Below are 26635 nucleotides of genomic sequence, written 5' to 3' on the forward strand. Positions count from 1 at the left end.
GCGCCGGAGGCGGCTGGAGGAACTCCCGCGCTATCCAGCCGCCTGGTCGCACCTCGCCTGGCCACCGACCCGGGCATGGAGGGGGTCCCGGTGCTGACGAGGGCTACCGCGGCCGCCGCCAGGGTGGAGGAAGCCGCAGCCGCGCCGCCCCTCCCTCCAGTCTCCCCGCCTGCCCTCACCCCGGCGCTCTCAGCGGGTGAGGAGGGTCCGTCGCCTTTGCCCGAGGCGGGGGCTCCCGGCTGCTCCGGCTCCCGCCCCCCGGAGCTGGAGCCGGAGCGCAGCCTGGGCCGCTTGAGGGGCCGCTTCGAGGACGAGGACGAGGAGTTGGAAGAGGATGAGGAGCTGGAGGAAGACGAGGAGGAGGAGGAGGAGGAAGAGATGAGCCACTTCTCGCTGAGGCTGGAGGGGTGCCGGCCGGAGTCGGAGGACGAGGAAGAGGTATTTATTGGTAACTCCTGCCGGCCACGCCGGGCCCCCCGCTCGCCCCGCGGCCGTGGGCGCTGGCGTCGCGCCCCGCCTCCCCGCACCTTGCCTGCCGGGGCAAGTGGCGCGCGCTGGCCTGGCGTCCCGCCCCGGTTCCTCGCGGAGTCATTTTGTGAGGCTCCTGCAGATCCCCGAGGCTCTCCGGGCCGGACGGACTGGTTTTCTGGGCGATTGTTGAAGCTACTGCGCGCCGGGCGGGTGGGCTGCGAGGGTCCCGCGCTCCTGCCACCGAGTTGGTCTCTTATTGGGCAGATGCCTTTTTTTCTGATGTGGCAGTGCACACTCATCGACTTAGGTAATAATGCACATAGCCAGTCAGAACTAATAAACTTAAGCACCACTATCTGGAAAGTTGGCTCATTTTTTAAAGTAATTCATAAAGTAAGGTGCTCGTCTTCTGGCAGGAGGCACTATATCCAAAAGAATGGGATGTATCTGAAACATCGATTTATATCGCGCTATTGTGTTTTCCAGCAGTATTCTGAAGGGTTGGAGGTACTGTAGTATGTTTTCCTGATGCAGATTAAGTCACCTATTGGTTATAATGAAGTCTTGGGATTCTGGCTTTAAATTTTGAGAAGGAGAGGACTTGTATTTTAAAACTGTTTCCGTTGCATTTACAGCGCCTGATTAATCTCTCTGAGCTGACCCCATACATCTTGTGTTCCATTTGCAAAGGATACTTAATAGATGCAACGACCATCACAGAATGTCTTCATACATGTAAGCATACAGTTCACATTTATGAGTAATAATTAAAATTTTGAAACGTCTTGAAAACATCCTGATTTAAACATTTTCTTTTCCAACAGTTTGTAAAAGCTGCATTGTAAGACATTTTTACTATAGCAACAGATGTCCAAAATGCAACATTGTAGTACATCAGACACAACCTCTCTATAACATAAGGTAAGAGGAATATAAGTACAATTTATATTTTAAGTATACTTTTTCTGAAAGCTTGAAGTCGTGTTTTGGGGAATAAATGCCTGACCTATCTCAATATTATAAGAAAGGTAGCTACCTATTTATTCTTTTTAAAAAATGCATATAGAGTACTTACCGTGTACCAGGCACTGTGATATCTGCTGGGGACTTAAAAAAAGAGAGACACAGTTCTTTTTTCCTGAGGATTTTAATTCTATCACTCAAGATAATGAGGCCAGTTTAGGCTTGTCATTTTCAGTATATTTAGAATTCTATTTTCTACAAGTAATACCTAAGACAACTGGCCTCTTTAGAATAGTCTGTCGTAGATCATTGTGGCTTATTAATCAGATTTTCAGTTCATGCTCAGTTTCCTATGGCAAGAAAAATACTAAACGTGGATTGCTGTAATTTAGTATTTGTTTAGCAAATACTACTGTTTTTACTCCCTTTATAAACAAGTGCTTTGCAAATGGTACACAGAAGTTCAAAAAACAGTATCTGCCCTTAAGCTCACATTCTTATCAAGGGAATAAAAACAGCACGTGTGGAACAATCAAGCAAACCATGAGAGGATCTCTGATTGCTTTTGATTGCATATACCTTGAGGTTCTCTTAGATGAGAACTGTGAGTGCTACCTAAAAGTAACTTGCCTCTGAGCAGTATCCACTTCCAAGAGAAAACAGTACTTACAAAGAGCATCATTCACTCTGTACCAAATGCATGTTTCTGTATTCTGAGGTATTCTCCATCCTTCCCTTTTATTAGGTTGGACCGACAGTTACAAGACATAGTGTACAAATTAGTGATCAATCTAGAGGAAAGTAAGTTTATTTTATTACATAGTTGTGAACCCCAGAATCTGTGCTGACTCTCCTAGTTACATTTTAAGTATAATTTAGTTTGTGTTTTATCATTTTTTAGGAGAAAAAAAGCAAATGCATGATTTCTATAAAGAAAGAGGTCTAGAAGTACCTAAACCTGGTAAGTTTGGGTGTATGCTATAATGTATTTATAGATTAAAGAACACTAACAATAAAACTTACTCCCTTTGGGGTTCTTTTTGGTAATAGTTGGTGGTTTTATGATCAGAGAGAAAGGTTTTGAAGGTATTTGAATTTTGAAGTGTAACCCAGTTTAATTGTTCAGAGAAGTGAGGAGTGCAGGCTCTGAAGCTGATTGTCTGAGTTTGATTCTGGCCACCACTTGAGCTCTGTGACTTTGACACATCACTTCACTGTCTCAGCTTCCTAGATACAAAGCACTTAAAACAGTGCCTGGAACATAGTAACTGCTCAAACATTAGTTTTTTGTTGTTTGTTTTTTAAGATTGATTGATTGATTTTTAGAAAGAGAGTGAAAGGGAGGGAGAAAGGGAGAGAAACATCATTGTGCAAGAGACATGTCGATCATCAATCAGTTACCTCTCGCATACCCCCAACTGGGGACCTGGCTGGCAACCCAGGCATGTGCCCTGACTGGGATTCGAACCAGCTACCTTTTGGTCTGCAGGTCAGTGCTCAATCCACTGAGCCACACCAGCCAGGGTTCAAACATTAGTTTTTTTGATGATGGTAATGTCACAGTATGGAAGTTAGATTAGGGTTTAAATCCTGGTTCTTCCACTTAACTATGAGGATAAGTTTAGGCAAATTGCCTAACCTCACTAAACTGTAGTCTCAGTTTCTTTAAAGACAGTTTAAAAAAAAAGTAGCAATAGTACCCATGTCATGGGATTATAATAAGGATTAAATGAGATGATACATGTAAAGTGCTGAACATGCTCCTGAGTTTCCTGGCACGTAGTACTTGTTAAGGGTTGTCTACAACATAATGAGCTTTCTCTGTGACCCTGATATACCAGCCACATGTGTCTGCCTTCCATCGTGGAGTGGTCCCCAAGCTTGCCTCTTATTTCACGGGCTGTGACAGGTTAGCTGATGTTATTAAAGAAAAGAAGATTGAGTGCTTTACGATCTTTTAAGTGGTCAACGTAATTATAATATCCATGTAATTATTTTCAAACGTCTCAATTTATAAAAATTTTTATTCTAACTCAGCTTTTTTGTTTGGCTGCCAAATAGCTGTTCCACAGCCAGTCCCTTCAAGCAAAGGAAGATCTAAGAAAGTCTTAGAATCAGTTTTTCGGATTCCACCTGAACTTGATATGTCTTTATTATTAGAGTTCATTGGGTGAGTACCCCAAATCTCCGTACCTCTTAATCTTAAAATACAGAATGTTTAGAGTCCCAACTGTTATGAAGTCATCCTGATCTCAAGTAATATCAAATTTTATGATTTCCTTTTAAAAAGTACTATGAAATATTTAAGACTTAGCAAAAGGTCTAATAACCACTTGTATGTCTAACTTAAGAAATAAACCATGCTAATATTGCAGACGCCTTTTGGCTTCCTCTTCCTGTTCACCCTTCCTTCCCTTAGAGTTTAATAACCAAACTCCTAAAAGTAATGATTGTCATTCCTCTGCATTTTTAATATATATATTTGCCACAAATGTCTCTTCCTAAGCAATATGTAAGATTGTTTTTTGTTCATTTAAAAACTTGAAATGGTATCACAGTGTTTTCCAACTTGCCTTTTTCACTTAGTGTTGTGTGATTTATCCATGTTGAAATGTTTAGTTCATTACACCATTGCCTATTATTTCCTTAAACGTGCCATAATTTATCTTTTCTTGTATTGTTGAATTTTTAAGTTGTTCCCAGGGGACTTTTGCTATTGTAAACAATTATACTTTAAATATTTTTGTACATATATCCTTGCATATATATATATATATATATATATATGAGATCGTTTTCTAAGAGTTTATGTAGATTTTCTGAGTCTTATGGTATGTTTGTTTTCAACTTTACTTGGTTTTGCCAACTTGATTTCTAGAGCAGTTGGACATCTTTCTAATTCATCCAAATTGTGTCATTTAAACACTGTGTGCATGGCGTATGCCATGGTACTGCAGCATTGTCACATAGACTGTCATGACCTCAGAGTTGGCACATACCAAACTGTAGTTTTCAACATACCTGCATCAGTTCACAGCGTAAATTAAGATGCCTTTTGGGGAAATCTAGATTTTCTCATTTTATGTCACTGATGACTTTTACTTCTCAGTGATATCCTCCTTATAAGTCTTGGTTGCCTGTATCATTTAATTAATATTTGGTTTGTGCTGTGTTGTATTTATCTATTTATGTATTTAGCCTGTTTTCTCAGCTGAAATCAAGAACTTCTAAGAGGCAAAAAACCCACAAAGCCCACACAATAGTGGTTCATATAATGAAACAAAGATCTCTTTGAAGGAAAGAGAAGAAACCATGTAATACCAAACTTTAAACCAGCAATTTTAGTTAATTAAAGAATGTGTTTCAACTTCTGGCCAAGAGGGAGGCATAGGTGGAAACACTGTGCTTCCTTGCACAACCACAATTAAGGACAACAAATTTAGAAACAAAAACACAACCAGAACAGACAGAAAATTAAACTGTGTGAAAGTCTGACAACCATTCAACCAGACCAGTAAGAGGGGCGGACTCGGAGGCTGGTGGAGAGGGATCTTGGCAGGAAAAGGCAGTGGCAGCCAGACCTGGGAGGACAGGCAGCACAGGGCTGACCGTGGTTTCACCTTCCCATGCAGATAAACTAGGCAAAATTGGGCAGCAAGACAGACCACGCAACCCAGGGCCCCAGTGACAGGAACTAAAGCCTAAAAGCACTGATTGAAAAGGTGCTGGCTTGTGAGAAGCAGCAGAGGGAACTGACATCCGAGAGAGTGGAACAAGCGCCATTGTTCCCTCTCTGACCCCACCCCCACATACAGCATCACAACCCAGCAACTGGGTTGACCCACCCTGGTGAACACCTAAGCCTCCGCCCTTTAGCCCCTCATATGTAACAGGCACAACCTGACCAAAACATTATGGCTCAAGAAGAATAACAAATCAAAGCCCCAGAGCCAATACTTTTAAGTGACCAAGAGATAGCCAATGTATCAGATGTACAGTTCAAAATACTGGCGTCAGGATGCTCACAGAACTGGTTGATTTTGGTCGCAAATTAGATGAAAAAATGAAGGCTACACTAAGTGAAATGAAGGAAAATGCACAGGGAACCAATAATGATGGAAAGAAAACTGGGACTCAAATCAATGGAGTAGACCAGAAGGAAGAAAGAAACAACTAAACAGAAAGAATGAAGAAACAAGAATTCAAAAAAATGAGGAGAGCCCTGGCTGGTGTAGCTCAGTGGATTGAGCGCGGGCCTGTGAACCACACGATTGCGGTTCGATTCCCAGTCAGGGCACATGCCTGGGTTGCAGGCCAGCTCCCAGCAGGGGACTCACGAGAGGCAACCATACATTGATATTTCTCTCCTCCTCACCTTCCCTTCCTCTCTAAAGATAAATAAATAAAATGAGGAGAGGCTCAGGAACCTCCAGGACATCTCTAAACATTCCAACATCCGATTAGAGGGGTACCAGAAGGAGAAGAGGAAGAGGAACGAGTGGAAACCTTATTTGAACAAATAATAAAGGAGAACTTCCCCAATCTGGCAAAGGAAATAGATTTCCAGGAAGCTCAGAGAGTCCCAAAGAAGGTGGACCCAAGGAGGAACACACCAAGGCACATCATAATTACATTAGCCAAGATTAAAATGAAGGAGAGAATTCTAGAAGCACCAAGAGATAAGGGGACAGTCGCCTACAAAGGAGTCCCCATCAGACTGTCAGCAGATTTCTCAAAAGAGACCTTACAGGCAAGAAGGGGCTGGAAAGAAGTATTCCAAGTCATGAAAGGCAAGGACCTAGATCCAAGATTGCTTTATCCAGCAAAGCTTTCATTTAGAAAGGAAGGGCAGATAAAGTGCTTCTCAGATAAGGTCAAGTTAAAGGAGTTCATCATCACTAAGCCTTTACTATATGAAATATTAAAGGGACTTATCTAAGAAAAAGAAAATAAACATGAACAGTGAATGGGCAACAAACTCACAGTTACTAACAACCACATCTAAAACAAAAGTAAAGTAAGCAGACACCTAAAACAGGAGCAGAGTCACAGAAATGGAGATCACATGGAAGGTTAGCAACAGGGGAGGGGGGAGAGAAGGTACAGAGAATAAGTAGCATAGATGGTGGGGAGAATATAGGGAGAGGGCAAGAGTAGTGTGGGAAATGTAGAAGCTAAAGAACTTATGACACATGGACATGAACTAAAGGGGGGGAATGTGGGTGGGAGGGGGTGTGCAGGGTGGAGGAGAATGAAGGGGGGGAAATAGGACAACTGTAATGGCATAATCAAAATATATTTTTTAAAAAGAAAAATGACCCCAAAACTGGTAAGCATTATCTGACACTTGTTCCTTTGTCAAATAGTCACTGTTTGTTTTCCTTTGACCAGTGGGGAATTGTGGCACTATGGGATTTTTCATTGTAATAGATACTTTTTAACTATGGCTTAGACTGTTTTGGTCATCAACAATGATCTTGTGCCCTGGATGATATGGCTCAGTGAATTGAGCTCTTGCCTGTGAACCAAAGGGTCGCTGTTTCACTTCCCAGTCAGGGCACATGCCGGGATTGTGGGCCAGGTTCCTAGTAGGGGGTGTGCCAGAGGCAACCACACATTGATGATTCTCTCCCTTCCTTCCCCTAGCTCTAAAAATGAATAAATAAAATCTTAAAAAAAAGAATGTTTCAACCCAAATGTCCAAAAGGAACTGGCTAAACAGTGATATATAGCACGTGAACATGTGCCATGTAGTAATAATATATGTGCTGACATGAGATGGTTATAAAGTGTCTTAAGTGACAAAGCAAGATACAGAAGAGAATATGTTGCATGTGCCCGTTTATGTTTTTATACAGAGGGTAGTGAGAATCCTTTTTTTTTTCATGCACAGAACATTTCTAAAAGGACAGTAAGAAAATGTTAATGGCAGTTGCTTCTAGGAAAGGTCACTGGAGCCTGAGTCTGGAATAAGAAAGTTTTACTTTTGCCCTGGCTGGTGTGGCTCAGTGGATTGAGCGTGGGCCTGTGAACCACACAATCGCGGTTCGATTCCCAGTCGGGGCACATGCCTGGGTTGCAGGCCAGTTCCCAGTTCCCGGTTCCCGGCAGGGGACACATGAGAGGCAACCATACACACTGATATTTCTCTCTCTCTCCTTCCTTCCCCTCTAAGATAAATAAATAAAATCTTTAAAAAAAAAAAAGAAAGTTTTACTTTTCATTGTATTTGCATTTTAACCATGTAATTTGATTTTCAGTAAGGCTAAGGAAAATTTGAAAATTGAAATGAATTTCTATTTCTAAAAATTATTTTGGGGAAATGTAATCTTTGCCACTAATATACAATAGGTACTGACGATCAGTATTTGTATACCTTTTTTGAAAAGTAGCAGGGATGCACTTTTGAAAAGTGTCAGCAATGCAAACATGGCAAATATGTGACAGGTGTGCCACCATTCTCTCTCTCTTTGCTCACAGCAGAAATCAATAATTAAGCATGACAGGCTTTCCTAATGAGGGAAACTTGGCCATTATGTTCAAGGTGGTCATTACCATTTGCCCAAGTTGTTACATTGACACGTGCCCTGCTACAGAAAAAAAGAGCCCTCAGTAGGAATAAGGAGATCTAGAATTCAGTTCTAGCTCCTCTGTTACCTACCTTTGTAAACTTAGACGAATTGCATTTTGTTTATTCACAAGATATTGATAAAGGTTCTGCCATGTACCAGCATAGCATTCTACTACCTGCTAGGAATATAGTTTGAATGAGTCAGCCATGACTCTTCCCTTCATGAAACTTTTAACATTCCAGAGCTTCAGCTTCCTTATCTGTGAAACAATAGAATTAAATTTGGTGATTATGGTGGGTAGTCAGTCTACCTTTTATTATAGTCCTTCATCTGTTTTCAGATGATCAAGGGAAAGAAAGCTTTTAGTGCAACAGGGAGTCCTTTTGAAAGAGCTTCATTTGGCAAAGAGTCCTTTTGAAGTCCCCAGATTAAATCTCCATGTTTTCACCACAAAAGTCAAGCTACTAAGGATAACACATAGGAAGTTTTTTCAGGGCAGGGGACAAGTGGCAGATGAATTTTAATCTGATGTAAGTACAAGTGCATATTTGGTCCAGCTGGTGACCCTATTGGAACTGGAAGATCAAAACAGCTGAGGTAGGTTCAGCCTGTGGACAGTGATTTTTCAACTACTGGAACGTGAAATTAGATTTCCTTGCTAAATTGGGTATGCATGTCTTGTGATCTTAAGCTAGTCTTGCACTTCTTTCTGTTCTTCACTTTCTATGTTTAAAGTAGAAGATTATAAAAAGCAATGACTTCAGAAAGGCAGTAGAGTGTGTACAGAAAGAGTATAGGCTTTGAAGAATCTAACTCAAGGTATGTGACCCTTGGGATATAGCTTAACTTCTCTGATCATCGGTTTCCGTATTTCTAAATTGGGAATTGTAATAGCAACTCCCAGGATTGTTGTAAGAATCAACATGTGGTAGTCCTAACATGTCTAAACTATTATCAATATATGAATATTATAAATCTATCTTGTACATTTTTCCCTGCCACTGTGGGATTGCATGGAGGTGGAGGCTTGGGTGTGGTCAGTATTCAGCTCCACCCATAACCCTCTGCCAGGGTCTAGGAAAGGCATTACTGCTGGAGGCAAAGTAGATAGATGGCAGTACTGCTTTACAAGAGCTGCTGTGCTGAAGACACCCTCACCTGCTGTGGCCTGGCTCCCTGAGCTGCCAAAGCCTTAGAGGAGCTCCAGGCCCACCTTTGTGTGCTTGCATCCAACTGGGATGAGCTTGTGTATGTCAAATTGGTGGAGGCCCTTTGTGCCGAGCACCAAATCAGCCTAATTAAGGTTGATGACAACAAGAAACCAGGGGAATTGGTCGACCTTTGTAAAATCAACAGAGGGAAAACTTTGTAAAGTGGTTGGTTGCAGTTGTGTGGCGGTTAAGGACTATGGCAAAGAGTGTCAGGCCAAGGATGTCATTGAGTACTTCAAATGCAAGAAATACATGAACTTGGCTTTTTTTAAAACTATCTGTTAAAGGTTACTATATTACTTGAAAAATAATTAAATAAAAAAAATTGGAAAAAAATTTTTTAAAAAAATAAAGGTTACTATAGAGAAAAAACACATTAATTGTGATAGAATAAAAAACAAAAAGAACTTTTACTTTAACCTGGAAAAAGTTAGAATGCTACATGTGGGGAAATCTAAATATTAAGAATATTCTGCCCTGGCCAAGCACCGTTCCATGCACCAAAAGGTTGCAGGTTCAGTCCCCAGTCAGGGCATATAACTAGGTTGTGGGTTTGGTCCCCACTTCTTTCTCTAACATCTATAATAAATATGTCCTTGGGTGAGGATTAAAAAGAAAAAGAAGAATATACTGAAGAGTTAAGAAGATTCTAATGAGTAACCATGACGTCCCCAGAGCTGTCAGTGCACCACACAAAGCTTCATCATTAACCACATCCAGTGCAAGAATATACACAGTTTTGGTGATGCCCAAACCTTACGCCTTTAATACTTCTGAAGTTAGAAACTCCTGTACCAAAAACCATGGCAAGTTCCAGCATCTTTGCCAGAAAGTGGACAGATTATGGAATGATTCTTTTCCAGTAAAAGGCAACCAAAAGAAAAAGAAGAAAAGAAATTCCTGAAATATACAAAGTAGTGTAAAATACTACTGTCTTCTTTACCACTAGGTGGCAGAAATGACAATTAATTACATTTGTTTATTTCCTAAAGTGTTACATGACTTTTAAAATTAAATTGATATTCTTCAAATGTTTGTATTCATGTTATTTTTCTGTTATGTGATTTCACATACAGTTTAAAGTATTTTGTTGATTAATTTTGCTTTTATTTTTTAGTGCTAATGAAGGCACGGGACATTTTAAGGTATTTTACTTTTAGTTTTCACTTGCTTTACAACAGGACCCTGTAACACACATTTAAGAATCAGATTAGCATTCATATAGAGATTGTCTTCCATTACAATAGTGTTTTACAAATAAAAATTGTTGAAATATGAAGTACATTTAATAATCTCATCAAATAGCTTTATGAGAAAATAGTTATTAAGTAGGGATTTGTTATTAATTCAGAACAGTAGTCTAAGGAAGAATAAGTGAGTGACTTTGAAAAGTCTAAAGCTAAAAGCTATGTTAATTTGGTGATAAAAATGTTTCAAAGAATTTTTTGCATAGTTGGCATTTAGAGTTAAATGTGAGCTTAAAAGTTTATTTGCATGTAACATTTTTAGCTCAGGTTAACCTGCCCCAACTTGTTACTTGGCAAGCTTATTGTTTTTCTTTTAATGTTGTATTTTTTATGGAGTTCTGGTTACAGATTTTGATGTTATAGCTCAGTATTCTCTACTACTTAAAAGACCTGTGTTTATACCTTATGTTTGAGTTTAAATAAATATATCTGACTAGAATGATTCCTGGTTGCTAAACTTTTCACCATGTAGATCTGTAGCATGAAAATCATAAACCCTATTTGTTCAGTTTAAAAGCATTTCACAAAGCAGTAATTTACTCCCGAAAAGTTTTCCTGGGAGTCGTTCTTAAAACTTTTTAATTATGAAAAATTTTAAATATACTGAAAAGTAGACAGAACCTTCATGTATTCATCATTTAATTTTACCGATAAACTAATGGCCAGTTTCATTTTGTCTTAAACCCTCATCTACTCACTTCCAGTATTTTGAAACAAATCCCTATCATTGTTCTACCTCATCTGCAAATATTTCAGTATTCTTAAAAGATGTCTTTAATGGCCATGTGTCATACCAAATGTCAGTATCATGAGACATAAAAATAAAGTGTCAGAGCTGTTCTAGATTAAAGGGGATGACAGAAACACGACAATAAAATGTAGTGCATGGTCTTTCATTAGCAACAACTCTTAGTGCTCACTGTGTGCCAGGAAGTGTTAATAGCTATTTGCATACATCATATCACTCTCCTAAGATAATTCTATGAGGTAGGTTCCTGTTTTACAAACAGAAATGTGGAGACAGAAAGACTTGCCCAACTCGCCCAAAGACTTGCAGCTAGAAAAGGACAGAACCCAGTTGTAAACCCAGGCAGTCCGCCCGTCTCTGGAGCACATGCATGTAACATCTGTCGTATCTGCTATGCTGTGGTGATACAGGATAGCTCTGTTGTCCGGAAAGATCTTCAGAAACCAAATTCCAGCCAAGGGAGCTGAGCACTGTTACATGGAAAACGCATGTGGCTCACCCGCCTCGTTCCTCTTGGTAGCCATTCTAGGTTCCCTCTCTGGTAGTGCTAGAAAAATACTGCTCAAGTTTTTTTAAAGGATACCCTTTTAGCTCTAATCACCCCAGCTTTTCTTGTGCATTCGATGGTATTCTTAAAATTTTCTCGGAGATCGTGGCTGGATAAGCATTAGTTTCTACTTCAAAACCCTGTGGCCTCTCCACGTGTTACCTCAGACCATTAGATCAGATTCCAGCCACATAGAGTAACATTCCAGTCTGGGTGTTACTCTTTTTATTTGCTACCTAAAAAGGAAAACCCTCTTATAGAAAATTTCAGACTCACACAAAAGTAGGCAGAACAGTAAAATGAATGCCCATGTACGTCCACGTCACTCTAGTATAAACTCGTGGCCAATCTCATTTCATCTCTGCCTTCATCACTTCTCTTCTTCCCAGGTATTTTTGAAGCACATTTCAGTAAATCACTCCATTTGCTTCTAAAAGATAAGGACTTTTCATGGACATAATAGTGAAACTAAAATTTAAAAAATGAGCAGTAATACCTTAATTAAATGTCTATATACTATTTACATTTCCTACATTGTCTCATAAAGGTTGTTTTATAGGTTAGTTTAAGTCAGGATCCAGATAAGATCCATATGTTGTGATTGGTTGATACACCTCTTATTTATAGCCCTTACATTCTTTTTTGTCTAGCAATTCCTCCTCCGTTTTTTTCCTCAGAGTTTTTTGGTTGTAGAAACCAGGTTTTAGACATTTAATTTTGGATATTCTGTCTGTCAATGAATTTTATTCTGTTTTATTTTGGATGAGGTAGTAAAATAAACCAATAAGCCTTTCTATTAAAAAATTGTTAACATACTTTTCAGACAGGTGGAGCTAAGCAGGAAATCTTTAATAGCTAACTCAAATTGTATAGTAATTTTTTCATAAATGTGGAATCATCTTTGCTATAAAATTTGCTTTAAGGTTTATATGTTTTATGTATATTTAATCTGAAAATACTTATTTATTCATTTGTTTATTTTTGTAGCCACTGGAAAAGAAGTTTGTCCGAGTTTCAGGAGAAGCAACTATTGGGCATGTGGAAAAATTCCTCAGAAGAAAGATGGATCTTGATCCAGCTTGTCAGGTAGGGTACATGTGTGTAAAAGGACAGGTGAAGTTGCGAGATTACCTCTAGCATATTAAAGCAAAGGTTTTCTCTAGGATTTTATGCAGTGGCTTTTGTCTTACAATATTGTAGGTATTGTTTATGCGCATTGATGCTGGTGCACAGGGATGCCCGCCCCATCTTCCGTCACGTTTGACTTACTGTGTATCTCACTGCCGCTGATGACCATCTCCAAGACACCTAGGAAAGTGAAGTATCTATCTACAGTAGACCCTGTTAGTCTTTTAAGGATTGAAAAACAGTCTCCTATTCGACTTACATAATATTTTCTTGTTGAAAACCTCAACCCTAGTGTATTTTTTAATACTGACTGTAAATATAATCATAGGTCTAGAAATATGGGCCAGTGAAATTGCACATTTATATAATTTTACTTTTTCACTAATCAAATTAAAAAGGGATTTTTAAAAGACTTTATTGATTTATTTTCAGAAAGAGGGGAAGGGAGGGAGGGAAGCACCGATGTATGAGAGATATATTTATTGGTGGCCTCTCACACGCCCCCAACTGGGAACTTGGCCTGCAACCCATGTATGTGCCCTGACTGGGAATCGAACTGGCAACTTTTTTGGTTTGCAGGCTGGCACTCAGCCCACTGAGCCACACCAGCCATGATAAAAAGGGATTCTTGTTATTCATCGTGTGTAAATTTCATAGAATAATTTTTATTTAAAATACATATTTGGTATTTAGTAAGTTAGTAGATATTTTAAAGCTGGTTGAAGTTTTGCTGGTGTTTTTAGTACCGATTTCTGCTGATACTAAATGTACATTAAATATCTATTAAAGCCAATAAAATGTAACTTCTCTTACTGAGCTTGACATAATGCTAGCTGTATCTCTGACATCTAAAAAGTAGATGTGACTTTTCTATCACCTTGTAACTATAACATATTTGAGGTTATTCTTAGTTCTCTGTTTAGAAGTAGGTAACTTTGTACCTTGGCTGGTGTGACTCAGTAGATTGAGTGCCAGCCTGCGAACCATAAAGTCATCAGTTTGATTCCCAGTCAGGGTACATGATTGGTTGTGGGCCAGGTCCCCACTTGGGGGTGTGCAAGAGGCAGCTGATCAATGTATCTCTTGCACATCAATGTCTCTCTCCCTCCCTTCCCTTCTCTCTAAAACTAAATGAATAAAATCTTTAAAAAAAAGAAGTAAGTAACTGTTTAGAGACTCCTGGACAAATAATTTGGAATGATCCCATAACAGTCTACTATTTCAAAAAGCAGAAGTCACAAGACTTGAACCTGATTATATAGAATAACCAAAGTAGCACCCAGAAGGGCTTTTTCTAGGCTGTAGATTACATCTTCTGGCTAGATATTGATCAGAGCACAGTTATCATGTACAAGTTTCACATTTAGTGTTCCAAGAAATTTGGTTGCCAGAGCTCTAAATTGATTTTATTGTGTAAAAACATGGGATAATTAATCCTCATATCATAGAACTTAAGACTTTTAGCATTTTGAAATAAAGCAATAAAAAGTTTGTTTCAGCCTTTAATCTTTGTCAACTCTTGGCTCTCTAGGTAAATGTTTCTTTTTAAAATTTTTTATGACATTTTATCATTACCATTTAACCCCCTTATACCTCCCTCCCTCCTGCAATCACCACACTGTTGTCCATGTCCATGAGTCCTTTTTCCTTTTTGCTCTATTCCTCCACCCCCTAACCACCCTTACCCATAGCTGTCATCCTGCTCTCCATCTAAGAGTCTGTCTCTGTTTTGCTTGTTCAGTTTGTTTGTTAGAGTCCACTTTAGGTGAAATCATATGGTATTTATCTTTCTGTGCCTGGTTTATTTCATCCAGCATAATGTTCTCCAAGTCCACCCATACTGTCACAAAGGGTAAACTTTTCTTCTTTTTTGTGGCCGAGTAGTATTTCATTGTGTAAATGTGCCATAGTTGTTTTACCCACTCATCCACTGATAGACACTCAGGCTGCTTCCATATCTTGGCAATAGTAAATAATCCTGCAGTAAACATAGGGTCCCTATGTTCTTTTGAATTCGTGTTTTAGATTTCTTCAGCTATATTCCCAGAAGTGGGGTTACAGGGTCAAAGGCAGACCCATTTTTAATTTTTTGAGGGATCTCCATACTGCTTTCCACAGTGGCTTCAACAGGCTGCATTCCTACCAACAGTGCAGAAGGGTCTCCTTTCTCCACATCCTTGTCAGCAGTTGTTGTTTGTTGACTTATTGATGGTAGCCATTCTGACGGGTGTGAGGTAGTATCTCGTTGTGGTTTTAATCTGCATTTCTCTGATGATTAGTGATGTTGAGCATCTTTTCACATCTGTATGTCGTCTTTAGAGAAATGTCTATTCAGGTCCTTTAGCCGTTTTTAATTGGATTGTTTGTTTTTTCAGTGTAGTGTTTTATAAGTTCTTTATAAATTTTGGATATTAACTCCTAATCAATGAAACACTATATAGCTACTAAAAAGAGAGAAAACTAACTGTGTACTCCAAAAGATGTTCATGGTATATTAAGGGTTGTTTTTTTAAAAGATTCTATTTATTTTTAGAGGGAAGGGAGGGAGAAAAAGAGGGAGAGAAACATCAGTATGTGGTTGCCTCTCGTGTATCCCTTCATGACAGCCTTACCCAAAGCCCAGGCATGTGCCTGACAGGGAATTGAACCGGTGACCCTTTGGTTTGCAGGCCAACACTCAATCCACTGAGCCATACCAACCAGGGCAAGGTTTTATTTTAAAAATAGAGAATTTTGAAAAGGGAACTGACTGTATGGGAGAACATATTTGCTAATGATATATCAGACAAGGGTTTAATCTCCAAAATATATAAAGAACTCAGACAACTGAACACCAGGAAGACAAACAGTCCAATTAAAAAATGGGTAAAGGACATGACTAGACACTTCTCCAAGGAGGATGTACAGGTGGCCCATAGAATGGCCAACATCTGATTGCCAACATCACTAGCCATCAGAGACAATGAGGTACCACCTCACACCAACTAGAATGGCTGTCATTTATAAATCAGCAAATGTGCTGGCGAGGATGCGGAGAAAAAGGAAATCTAGTGCACCGTTGTGGGAATGCAGACTGGTGCAGCCACTGTAGAAAACAGTATGGAATTTCCTCAAAAAATTAAAAATGGAACTAGCTTTTGACTCATTGATTCCACTGCTGGGACTATACCCTAAGATCCTGAAACACCAATTCAGAAGAGCTTGTTCACCTTTATGTTCATAGCAGCACCATTTACAATAGCCAAGATTCACAAACAGGCTAAGTGGCCATCAGTGGATAAGTGGATTAAAAAATTGTGGTACACTTAACACAATGGAATACTTATTACTATGCAGCTGAAAGAAAGAAGGGGTTCCTACCTTTTTGCAACAGCGTGGTTGAAACTGGAGACTTTTATGTGAAGTGCAAAAAGCTAGTTGGTGAAAGACAAATACCATATGATCTCACTTCTAAGAGAAACAAAATAAACTAACAAGCAAAATGGAACTAGAGATACAGAATATACTGACAGCTGCCAGAAGCAGGGGGACGAGAGGATTGGTAGAAAAAACGGGAAAGGGTTAGTCAAAGAACATGGATGAATGACCCATGGACAATAGTGTGGGGATTGCCTGTGGGAGCAGGGGATGGAGCAAGCTGGGTGGAGGAGGGCAAAGGGGGAAAATTGGGGCAACTGTAATAGAAAAGATAATAATGAAAAAGGGGATTTATAGAATAATAGTATGTGGTATAATCCTATTTTTTAAAAAACAAAAAACCCAGCATGCACACGCAGCATCTGGAACCACACATACCAAACTTCAGTAACTGGCCAACCTTTGGGGGTTAAGATTAAGTTGAAAAGAAAGATATAGTAAACAGGACTTCTGGCCAAGATGGAGGCATAGATGGAAACACTGTGCCCCCTCCCACAACTAAATTTAAAGACAGTGAAGTTTTAGAAACAAAAACACAGCCAAAACAGTGAAAATTGAACTGTACAGAAGTCCGACAACAATGAACCACTCAGCCAGACCGGTAAGAGGGGCAGCGTCAGAGCGGTGGAGCAGGGTCGGGCAGGAAAGATTGTTTGGTCCAACCGACCCAGGAGTGGAGACGGAGGCGATTGGTGGATCTCAGGCGTGGGGTAGCAATAGGCGGACCCAGTGAGGGTGCAGGGTAGTTGGCTGACTGTGGTCACACAGTCGCACGCAGATAGACCAAGCGAAGGAGTGAACAGTGAGACAGACCACTGGGGCTAGGGCCCCTGCTACGAGAATTAGAGCCTGAAAGCACCAACTGGAAAGACTTTCTCAGGGTCGAGGAGCTGGGAGAGGCTCCCAGGCTCACAGAGAGTTTGTTGGAGAGACCCACAGGGTCCTGGAGAGTACATGGGCCCACACACCTGGGAACGAGCACAAGAGGGGCCCAATTTGCTTGTGGGAAGCTGCAGAGGGGACAGAAATCTGAGAGGGAGCAGAGCGGAGCAAAGCGCCATTTTTTTCCCTCTCTGACCCCACCCCCACATACAGAGTCACAACCCAGAGACTGGGTTGCCCGGCCCTGGTGAACACGTAAGGCTCCGCCCCTCAAACATAACAGGTGCAAACAGACCAAACATTATGACTCAAGAACAGCGCAAAGCCCCAGAGCCCATAATTCTAAGTGACCAAGAAATAGCCAACCTTTCAGATGCACAGTTCAAAATACTGGTGATCAGTATGCTCACAGAATTGGTTGATTTTAGTTACAATTTAGAGGAACATATGAAAGCTAAACTGATTGGAATGAAGGGAAATGCACAGGAAACCAATAGTGATGGAAAGGAAACTGGGATTCAAATCAAGGGAGTGGACCAGAAGGAAGAAAGAAACAACTAAACAGAAAAGAAGAAAGAAACAAGAATTCAAAAAAATGAGGAGAGGCTTAGGAACCTCCAGGACATCTTTAAACGTTCCAACATCCGAATTACAGGGGTACCAGAAGGGGAAGAGGAAAAGCACCAAGTGGAAAACTGATTTGAACAAATAATAAAGGAGAACTTCCCCAATCTTGCAAAGGAAATAGACTTCCAGGAAATCCAGGAAGCTCAGAGAGTCCCAAAGAAGTTGGACCTAAGAAGGAACACACCAAGGCACACATTAGCCAAGATTAAAGTGAAGGAGAGAATCCTAGAAACAGCAAGAGATAAGGGGGGACAGTCACCTACAAAGGAGTACCCATCAGACTGTCAGCAGATTTCTCAAAAGAGACCTTACAGGCAAGAAGGGGCTGGAAAGAAGTGTTCCAAGTCATGAAATCCAAAGACCTACAGCCAAGACTGCTTTATCCAGCAAAGCTTTCATTTAGAATGGAAGGGCAGATAAAGTGCTTCTCAGATAAGGTCAAATTCAAGGAGTTCATCATCACCAAGCCCTTATTATATGAAATGTTAAAGGGACTTATCTAAGAAAAAGAAGGTAAAAAATATGAACAGTGAAAGGACAGCAAAGTCACAGTTATTAACAACCACACCTAAACCAAAAGCAAACTAAGAGGACAGCTAGATCAGGAGCAGAACCATAGAAATGGAGATCACATGGAGGGTTAGCAACAGGGGAGTGGGAGGAGGAGAAGAGGGGAGAAGGTACAGAAAATAAGTAGCATAGACGGTGGGTAGAAAATAGGGGGGGAGGGCAGGAATGCTATGGGAAATACAGAATCTAAACTTATGACACATGGACATGAACAAAAGGGGAATGGTGGGGGAGGGGTGTGCAGGATGGAGGGGAGTGGGGGGGAATGGGACAACTGTAATGGCATAATCAATAAAATATATTTTTAAAAAATATATATATATAGTAAACAAATTATAAATGTGTACTATCTGGTGAAGTCTTCTAAGAGCAGTGGTCTCTGCATTGCTGAATACTTAATAAAAATATGATAGTTTCCAAATTCTTCGACTTTTCATGAATCTGTGTGCAAGATTTATCATTGCTTTCAAGTCATTTTACAAACAAGTTGTTATTCTGCCTATTTTAAAAACTAGTAAGCGGGCCTGCGAACCAGAGGATCGCAGTTCGATTCCCAGTCAGGGCACATGCCTGGGTTGCAGGCTGGTTCCCTGCAGGCCAACTCCCAGCAGGGGACGCACGAAAGGCAACCATACATTGATGTTTCTCTCCCTCTCCTTCCTCTCTAAAGATAAATAAATAAATAAAATCTTTTAAAAAAATAAATAAAAATAAAAACTAGTAAGCTTAAAACACAAAAGTTGTTACTGATTTGGGGATTGTGCATTATGAGATAGCATAGGAGTTGATAAACTGTGACCCATGGGCCAAATCTAGCCTCTTTTTATATGTAAAGTTTAATTTGAACACAGGCATGCACAGCTTTTCATGCTACAGTGGCAGCACTGAGTAGATGCGACAGGTCCTGTGGCCCACAAAGCCCAAAACACTTGTTTCCTAGCCCTCTACAGAAAGTTTGCTGACATCTGACAGACACTTAGGCTTTGGATAAAGATAGACCTGGGTTCAGGTCCAGATTGTGCTACTGACTAGCTTTGTGACCTTAGGGAAGTTTAATGCCTTCACCTGTTAGTACTCTTATCTGTAAAATGGGAATTGTGATACATAGCTCACAGGAAAGTGAAGGCTACATGAGATAACAAGTAGTATAGTATAACGNGATGCGACAGGTCCTGTGGCCCACAAAGCCCAAAACACTTGTTTCCTAGCCCTCTACAGAAAGTTTGCTGACATCTGACAGACACTTAGGCTTTGGATAAAGATAGACCTGGGTTCAGGTCCAGATTGTGCTACTGACTAGCTTTGTGACCTTAGGGAAATTTAATGCCTTCACCTGTTAGTACTCTTATCTGTAAAATGGGAATTGTGATACCTAGCTCACAGGAAAGTGAAGGCTACATGAGATAACAAGTAGTATAGTATAACGCATAGTATAACATATGGTGTTCATAGTGGCTGTTCAGTGAAATGCACCTGCTTTTATTATTCTTACCCAACCATGCTGACAGTGTGTAGAATTTTTAAAGTAAACAGAATTTGAAGGTAGGAAATCTGGTCAAGCCGAAGGTATTATGAGCTAAGAAGCATCAAAACATAGTAACTGATTGCATGTGAGAAGAAAGGAAAAGGAAAAATCAGAGTCAGCGGTGGTACTCTGGTTTAGAGGGGAAGTGTCATGCCACAAACTAAGTAAGGACTTTAGAAGGTGGAGCAAATTAAGGGATATGTACTAGTAAGAGTGCTGAGGACCTGATCCCATTTTAGAGCAATGGGACAGAAGCACTCAATGAAAGACAGAAAAATTAAAAATTTGCTTTTTTATCTCAGCAAGAAAGTATACTGGAATCTTACTACATTATACTATATAACTGTATAACAGTACCATTCTTCCTAGAGCATTTTATATAACAGTAGATTTATCTTAGAGCTTTGGCATTACAGGAGGGCTAAAAAGACCTTATTAAGATTATTCCATCCATAAAACAGTTCCCTTAGTATGTACTCAGCCACTGTTGGACTTTCCACTGTTGGAAAATGGATATACCCTGTAAGAGAATTGCTCAAATAAGTAAGAATTGCCTTTTAAAGCACTGGATACCCTTTTAATCATTCTATCTTGGAACATTTTTAAAAAACATACTTTTCTGTACCTTCTTATGCTAAATACATCAAATGTGATTTAACTGGTACTCAAGAGTTTCAAGGAAATCGTTTCAAATATTGGCTGTACTGTGCTGGCGTCCTGTTCCTCCACTGCTCTTTCCAGCTATGTCATTTACTCCTGTGAAAAGTTTCTAAACTCTTTCCTGAGAGAGTTTCATCAGTGTAAAGTGTAGGTTGGAAATAATTATGTTATTTTTATCTTCATTTTCCATATGGGTTTTGAGGCCCTAAAGCATCTGGTGCTTTTCGTGCCCGTAGGTAGATATCATCTGCGGCGACCACTTGCTGGAGCGGTACCAGACCCTGAGGGAGATCCGCCGTGCACTGGGTGATGCAGCCATGCAGGTAGGCCTTCGGCTCTATCCTACTTGGTGCCTAACGGGCAAGTTATTTGATGAAATAAAAAAGTTCCATGTTATCAATAAAATTTTAATCAATGTTCTTCAATTTTCTTAAAATTACCTGAACTAGCCCTAGCTGGTGTGGCTCGGTGGATTGAGTCCTGGCCTGCAAACCAGATTGTCACTGGTTTGATTCCCAGTCAGGGCACATGCCTGGGTTGCAGGCGAGGTCCCCAGTTGGGAGCATGTGAGAGGCAACCCATTGGTGTTTCTCTCCCTCTCTTTTTTCCTCCCCTCCCCTCTCTCTAAAAGATAATAAAATAAATTTTTAAAGTCTTTAAAAAACAAATTAAAAAAAGTAAATTTTAGTGTATTTAGAGTTGTCAGAGTATCATCCACTCAATTAAAAAAATTTTTTTCTTTTAAATCCTCACCTGAGGATATTCCCATTGACCTTAGGGGTGAAGGGAGGGGCAGAGGGAGAGAGAGAAACATCAGTGCAAGAGAGAAACAGGATGCCTCCTGCACGTGCACCAAGCAGGGACTGAACCCACAACCTAGGTATGAGCCCTGACCATGACCCTTTGGTTTATGGGATGATGTTCCAACCAACTAAGCCACACAGGCCAGGGCTAGACCATTTTCATCACCCCAGAAAGAAACTCTGTATCTTGTATTTCATTGTCCATGTAACTCCATCCTCCAGCCTCTCTCAACCAGTGCTCTACCTTCTGTCTCTGAATTTATGTATTTAAGACATTTCATATCAATGGAATCATACAATATGTGGTCTTTTGTGACTGGCTTTCACTTAGCACAATGTTTTCAAACTTTATTCATGTTTAGCATGTATCAGAATCTTGTTCCTTTTATGGATGAATAATATTCCATTGTATGGAAATTCAAATTAAGAGAAGGCTGAGTCTCAGAAAGGCAGCAATGGAAGAATTAGGAAAGATCGGTGAAGCAGAGTGTCATTAGAGACCAAGGCTAAGGTCATTCACACCCTCATATTCCCAGTTAGTATATGCAGAAGTTAGAGTTGGACAGTGAGGAAGGCTGATAGGGAAAAAAATTGATTCATTTGAAGTATGGTGTTGGAGGAGAGTTCTATGGATACCCTGGACTTCCAGAAAGGCAACAGTGGGCCCTTGAGCAAAATTAAGCCTGAAACATCACTGGAGGCAAAAATGACAAAACTGAAGCTGTCCTGCTTCAGATACATCATGAGCAGGCAGGGTTCTTTGGAAAAGACAGTAATGCTGGGGAAAATAGAAGGTCGCAGGAAAGGAGGAAGACCAAACAGGAGATGGATAGAATATGGATTTATATTCCATATGTGTCTATGGAATATAAATATAATAGATATAGATTTGAATTATGAGTGATAAAATGTGATTCTATAAATGTATTAAAGTTGATTTTGTAAATGTACAAATAGTACCTTAAAAAGGTAGATTGATTGCTTGCTGTATATGACTTTGGTTTTGAAACAGCTTGTAAGCTATACTTTGCTTTATATCTCTGTATATCAATATGTTGTTTTGCAAATGATGTCTTTCTTTCTGAAATATAACTATGTGCAAAAAGTATTATCTAAAGTATAATTTGTCATGTAAAGTTGCTAATAGACTCTTCCTCTTTGTTTTATATCACAAATTAATTTACTTTGATTAGGCTAATTGGTCCAGAACAGATCTGATGGTCCATGTGCCAAACGTGATATGGAATTATGCTTTATTTGACCTATTCTGTGTTTTAAATTGAGTTAAGATTTCTTAACTAGGCATGTGTTCTCTGGTTTACTTCTGGTCTCAACAGTACTTACTGACTTATATACCTAACACACATGTTCATTTATGTTACTTTCCTAGCCTTTGAATTTATGAACCTTTTTCTAGAATTCTGATTAGTTTTCACTGGTTAGTTGCCCGGAACAGAAGCCAGATTGCAATGAGTTGAGTAGTGAGTGAGAAATGAGGAAGTAGAGCCATGGAAAGGCCTAGCAAAGAAGGAAAAGAGGGGTAGCTAGAGCAGGATTGGAACTGCAGGGCAGACCCTCACTCCTCTTCTTTGTTGCCCAATGTAGGCCAGTTGCTAGTGGCACACGTCCCCAGTGAGTCTTTCTTTAAAGCTAGTTTCATGACAGATTAGGAAATAGTACCTTAAAAAGGTGGACTGCTTGCTGGATGCAGCCTTGGTGAGAGCACAGAGAATTAAGACCTGATATCAAGATAGGGGATAGACACACAAAAAAAACGATAAAAAGACTCAGAAGTGCGGTATCTGCGGTCATTTAGTATAGGTTTAAGTTGCTTAACAATCCCTGACTGAGGACATCACTGTGTTACAATGCAGTGTACTTACTGTTCATAGTGATGACTCTGGACAGCAAAAGGTAAATACTGAACAGTCTTTAAGAGGAAAGTAAAATTATGGTATATTAAATGAGTAAGTTCTAAAGTTTTCTCACTTAGAATAGTAGGGGGCTGCATTTATGTGGAAGTAAATATTTCGTTTCTTAGCAGATCCACGATGCTGTATAATAATTGAGTCTTTTTTTAGGGAAGCCTACTGCCTGGATGGTCTGTTAAGTAGTCTGTGCAGAGAGAAAGGTGTATCTTTTCTAGTTCTTTTTGGACAGCTGTTTAACCATAAACAACCCGAGCAAACTATGGGTACCTGGTAGTTTCAGAATTGTCTCCTGAGAGTTATTAAAAAGGCATGTTGACAGGGAGTCTGAGTGATGAGGTGAGTGAAAAGGCAAGTTTATTTATGTTGGACCCTTTATTCTCTTTCAAGAGTTTCACATTAGTGTTGGGTTATGAAAAACAGACCATTTTTTGACTTGATTATTTATATAACTAGTTTTCAAATAACTGCAAAAACACTTTTTTCTTTGCAGGATGGTCTTCTGGTCCTTCATTATGGTCTTGTGGTTTCCCCTCTGAAAATTACTTGAAGATTCTAGGAGCATTAGGAGGGGGGAGCAAACCAAGGTGGCTTCTGAAGGATTGCGTCTCACCAAAGATTTTCATGAAACATAATTGCTACCACTTTGTTGGGAGACATGACTTGCCTGTTTTCAGCACCAAGCATCGTAACACTTACAAGTGCAACTTGGAATGATGGGATGCGTCTGTTTTACTAGCAGCTGTATATCAAAAGCATCCACAGCTCAGGGCGAAATTTTCAAAGTATTTTTAAATTCCTTGTGATTTCAAATACTTTGATACTGATTTTGCTTCCAGGTCTTTGATGTAGATCAGTTACTACTTTCTTCATTGAGCCATATCACGTTTAAGTTGGGGGTTGGGATTCTACTCTCTAGAGTGGTGTTAGGTGGGCAGGAAAGCAGTGTGCTTTGGAAGTGAAGGTTAAACTGTTGAACTGTGCAGATGGCACCCTCCGCACAAAGACCAAAACTGTTGGCCACTTTGTGTGTTGCCATCATGTTGAACTTGAATCTTTCCTTTTTTTTTTTTTACCAGCAACACTACTAAACAGATGTTACTCACTTCTAAAAGGGATAAGTTATCATTATTCTGTGTAGAGACTGTCTCCTGTATGGTTTACGGCCCCAACCATGAGCCTTCAGTGTAATAAAGACTTCTTTAACTTATCTTACAGCAAGGGGTGCCTCTTTGTGACAATATTTTTATTTCCAGAATGTTAATTTCATTAACACTCATTTTATTTGAATACATAGTATGACTATTGATACCTTGTAATGACACTGCTTCTGAAAGTAATAAAAAATTTGAGAAGTTTACAGAATACTTAATCATTGTTTCCTCAGTAAGTCAGTTCAATGTCCATTTTTTCATTATTTGTCACTGGGATAAAGAATACGGGTGCTTGAGACCTCACTCACACACAGAAACTTCAGTTTTAAACATTATTTTGCCTAAGAATAGCATTTTGATAGCTTTCTAAAAGAAACATTTTGTAGACTCTATTTCCAAGTCTACATAGAAACAATTAAATTGGGTAAAAATTGGCGATTGTTTTATAAAGGATTTGTTAATTGTGTATTAATCTCTTCTAACATTTAATACAAATTTTTAATAAAAACTTATTTTAACCTATTTTGAAATGTTTGTGCTTTTTGGGGATTTTAAAAAAATAACCAGCACTGGCTGGTGTAGTTCAGTGGATTGAGCACGGGCCTGCAAATCAAACAACCGTGGTTCGATTCCCAGTCAGGGAACATGCCTGGATTGCAGGCCAGTTCCCAGCAGGGGATGCAGGAGAAGCAAACATACATTGATATTTCTCTCCCTCTCTCCTTCCCTTCCCCTCTAAAGATAAATCAATAAAATCTAAATAAATAAATAAATAAATAACCAAAACTCTTTAAGGGATGGAGGTATTGAATTAAAGTTAAACTTTGCATTCAAATAGATATTTTATAAGCATCTTTACCTTAACTAATTATACTAGATACTGTTATTTGACAATGGATAGAATAGCAACTATGGAATTCATTGCTTCTTAAATATTTCTTGCACAAGTAGTTAATATTTTTATGCCTGTCCCATTTAACATGTGTCAGGGATACCCAAGGCCACCCTCAGGTTCAGTGGTTCATAGAAGGTCTCATGGGACCCAGAAAACCTATTACACTCATATGTATAGTCTGTTACAGTAAAAGGATACGGATCAAAATCAGCAAGTGAAAGAGCTGTACAGGGCAGAGTCTAGGAGCATCCAGGCACAGGCTTCAGTTGCCCTCTCCCAGTGAAGACACAGCAGTCGTGGTGTGTGACGTGCACAAGGTGTCACCAACCAAGGGAGTTCACCTGAGCCTTAGAGTCCAGGGTTTTACTGGGAGTTGGTCACATGGGCCTGCGGTGCCCCTGTGATTGACTCAGTCATTGAGACCGCAGAGCTTGCCCAGCGGTCTAACTGACAGCATGTCTTGGGGCCCCAGGTATAAGAAAACAAGCATTCGCCATAAATCACCGTGTTAGCATAAACTTTCTGGGGCGGCCCAAGTTCTCAGCATACAAAGACAGGGCTTGGGGCTTATGAATGACATGGGAAATACTTGTTTTTTAAATAGAATATTAAATGTAATTATTTGATAAACAGTTTGTGCAATAAACAAGTCAAAAGAATTTATCGCTTATTAGACGTTGTGTGGACAAGATTAAAATGAAAGGAGAATCCCTTCAAGCTCATAGCCTTTGTGTTGCACATCTCTCAGAATCTTAACAAAAGGCCAATTCTGGTAAATAAGAGTCACCAAAAAAGGCTACCCTCTCCCCACCCCGTATCCTGGACTTGATCTCCAGGAATCTCAGCTTGTAACTGGTTGGATCTGCCCTGTTGTTACTACCAGGCAGCGAACTAAGTGAGAATGCTGATTGATTGGTTTACAGATCTGTACCTCCGAATCGGTGTGATCTTGGGCTGTATCAACAAATACAGTTTCAGGTGGAGGGACTTCCTGCCTCCAGTCTCCAGTGCCTCAGGTCCAGTATTGGGAAGCACACTTCAAAGGTGAGTTAGGGAGCAGTGAGAGAGGGAGAGATCTGGACACCAAAAAACAAGAGCAAGTGTTGAGCAATTGCTTCTGGTTTACTTGAAGAAGTGAAAACTTAGGGGTGAGGAGGCAATACTTGGTAGTTGTCTTTAAAGAGCCAGAGGGTCGAAGACTAAGATGAGGGAAAAGCACAAGCAAGAACAAACAAATCCCTGTCTTGCTTTGGGTTAGCCTTGCTGGGCCACTGGCAGTGTGCGTTT

General features: G+C 39.9%; 1 protein-coding gene across 1 annotated transcript; it reads left to right on the plus strand.

Moving 5' to 3' along the window:
• PCGF6 (polycomb group ring finger 6) lies at nucleotides 1-24975 on the plus strand. The gene is made up of 10 exons (XM_037064022.1): nucleotides 1-438; nucleotides 1107-1206; nucleotides 1296-1392; nucleotides 2180-2235; nucleotides 2336-2395; nucleotides 3496-3604; nucleotides 10335-10362; nucleotides 12747-12845; nucleotides 20805-20891; nucleotides 23793-24975. Exons 1-10 carry the CDS (start codon nucleotides 76-78, stop codon nucleotides 23847-23849), a joined length of 1056 nt encoding a protein of 351 aa, XP_036919917.1. The 5' UTR covers nucleotides 1-75; the 3' UTR covers nucleotides 23850-24975.
• Nucleotides 24976-26635: the final 1660 nt, after the last annotated feature.

This window comes from Sturnira hondurensis, unplaced genomic scaffold (genome assembly GCF_014824575.4).
Source record: "Sturnira hondurensis isolate 20B ecotype Veracruz unplaced genomic scaffold, ASM1482457v3 Scaffold0014854, whole genome shotgun sequence".
Lineage (NCBI taxonomy): Eukaryota > Metazoa > Chordata > Mammalia > Chiroptera > Phyllostomidae > Sturnira > Sturnira hondurensis.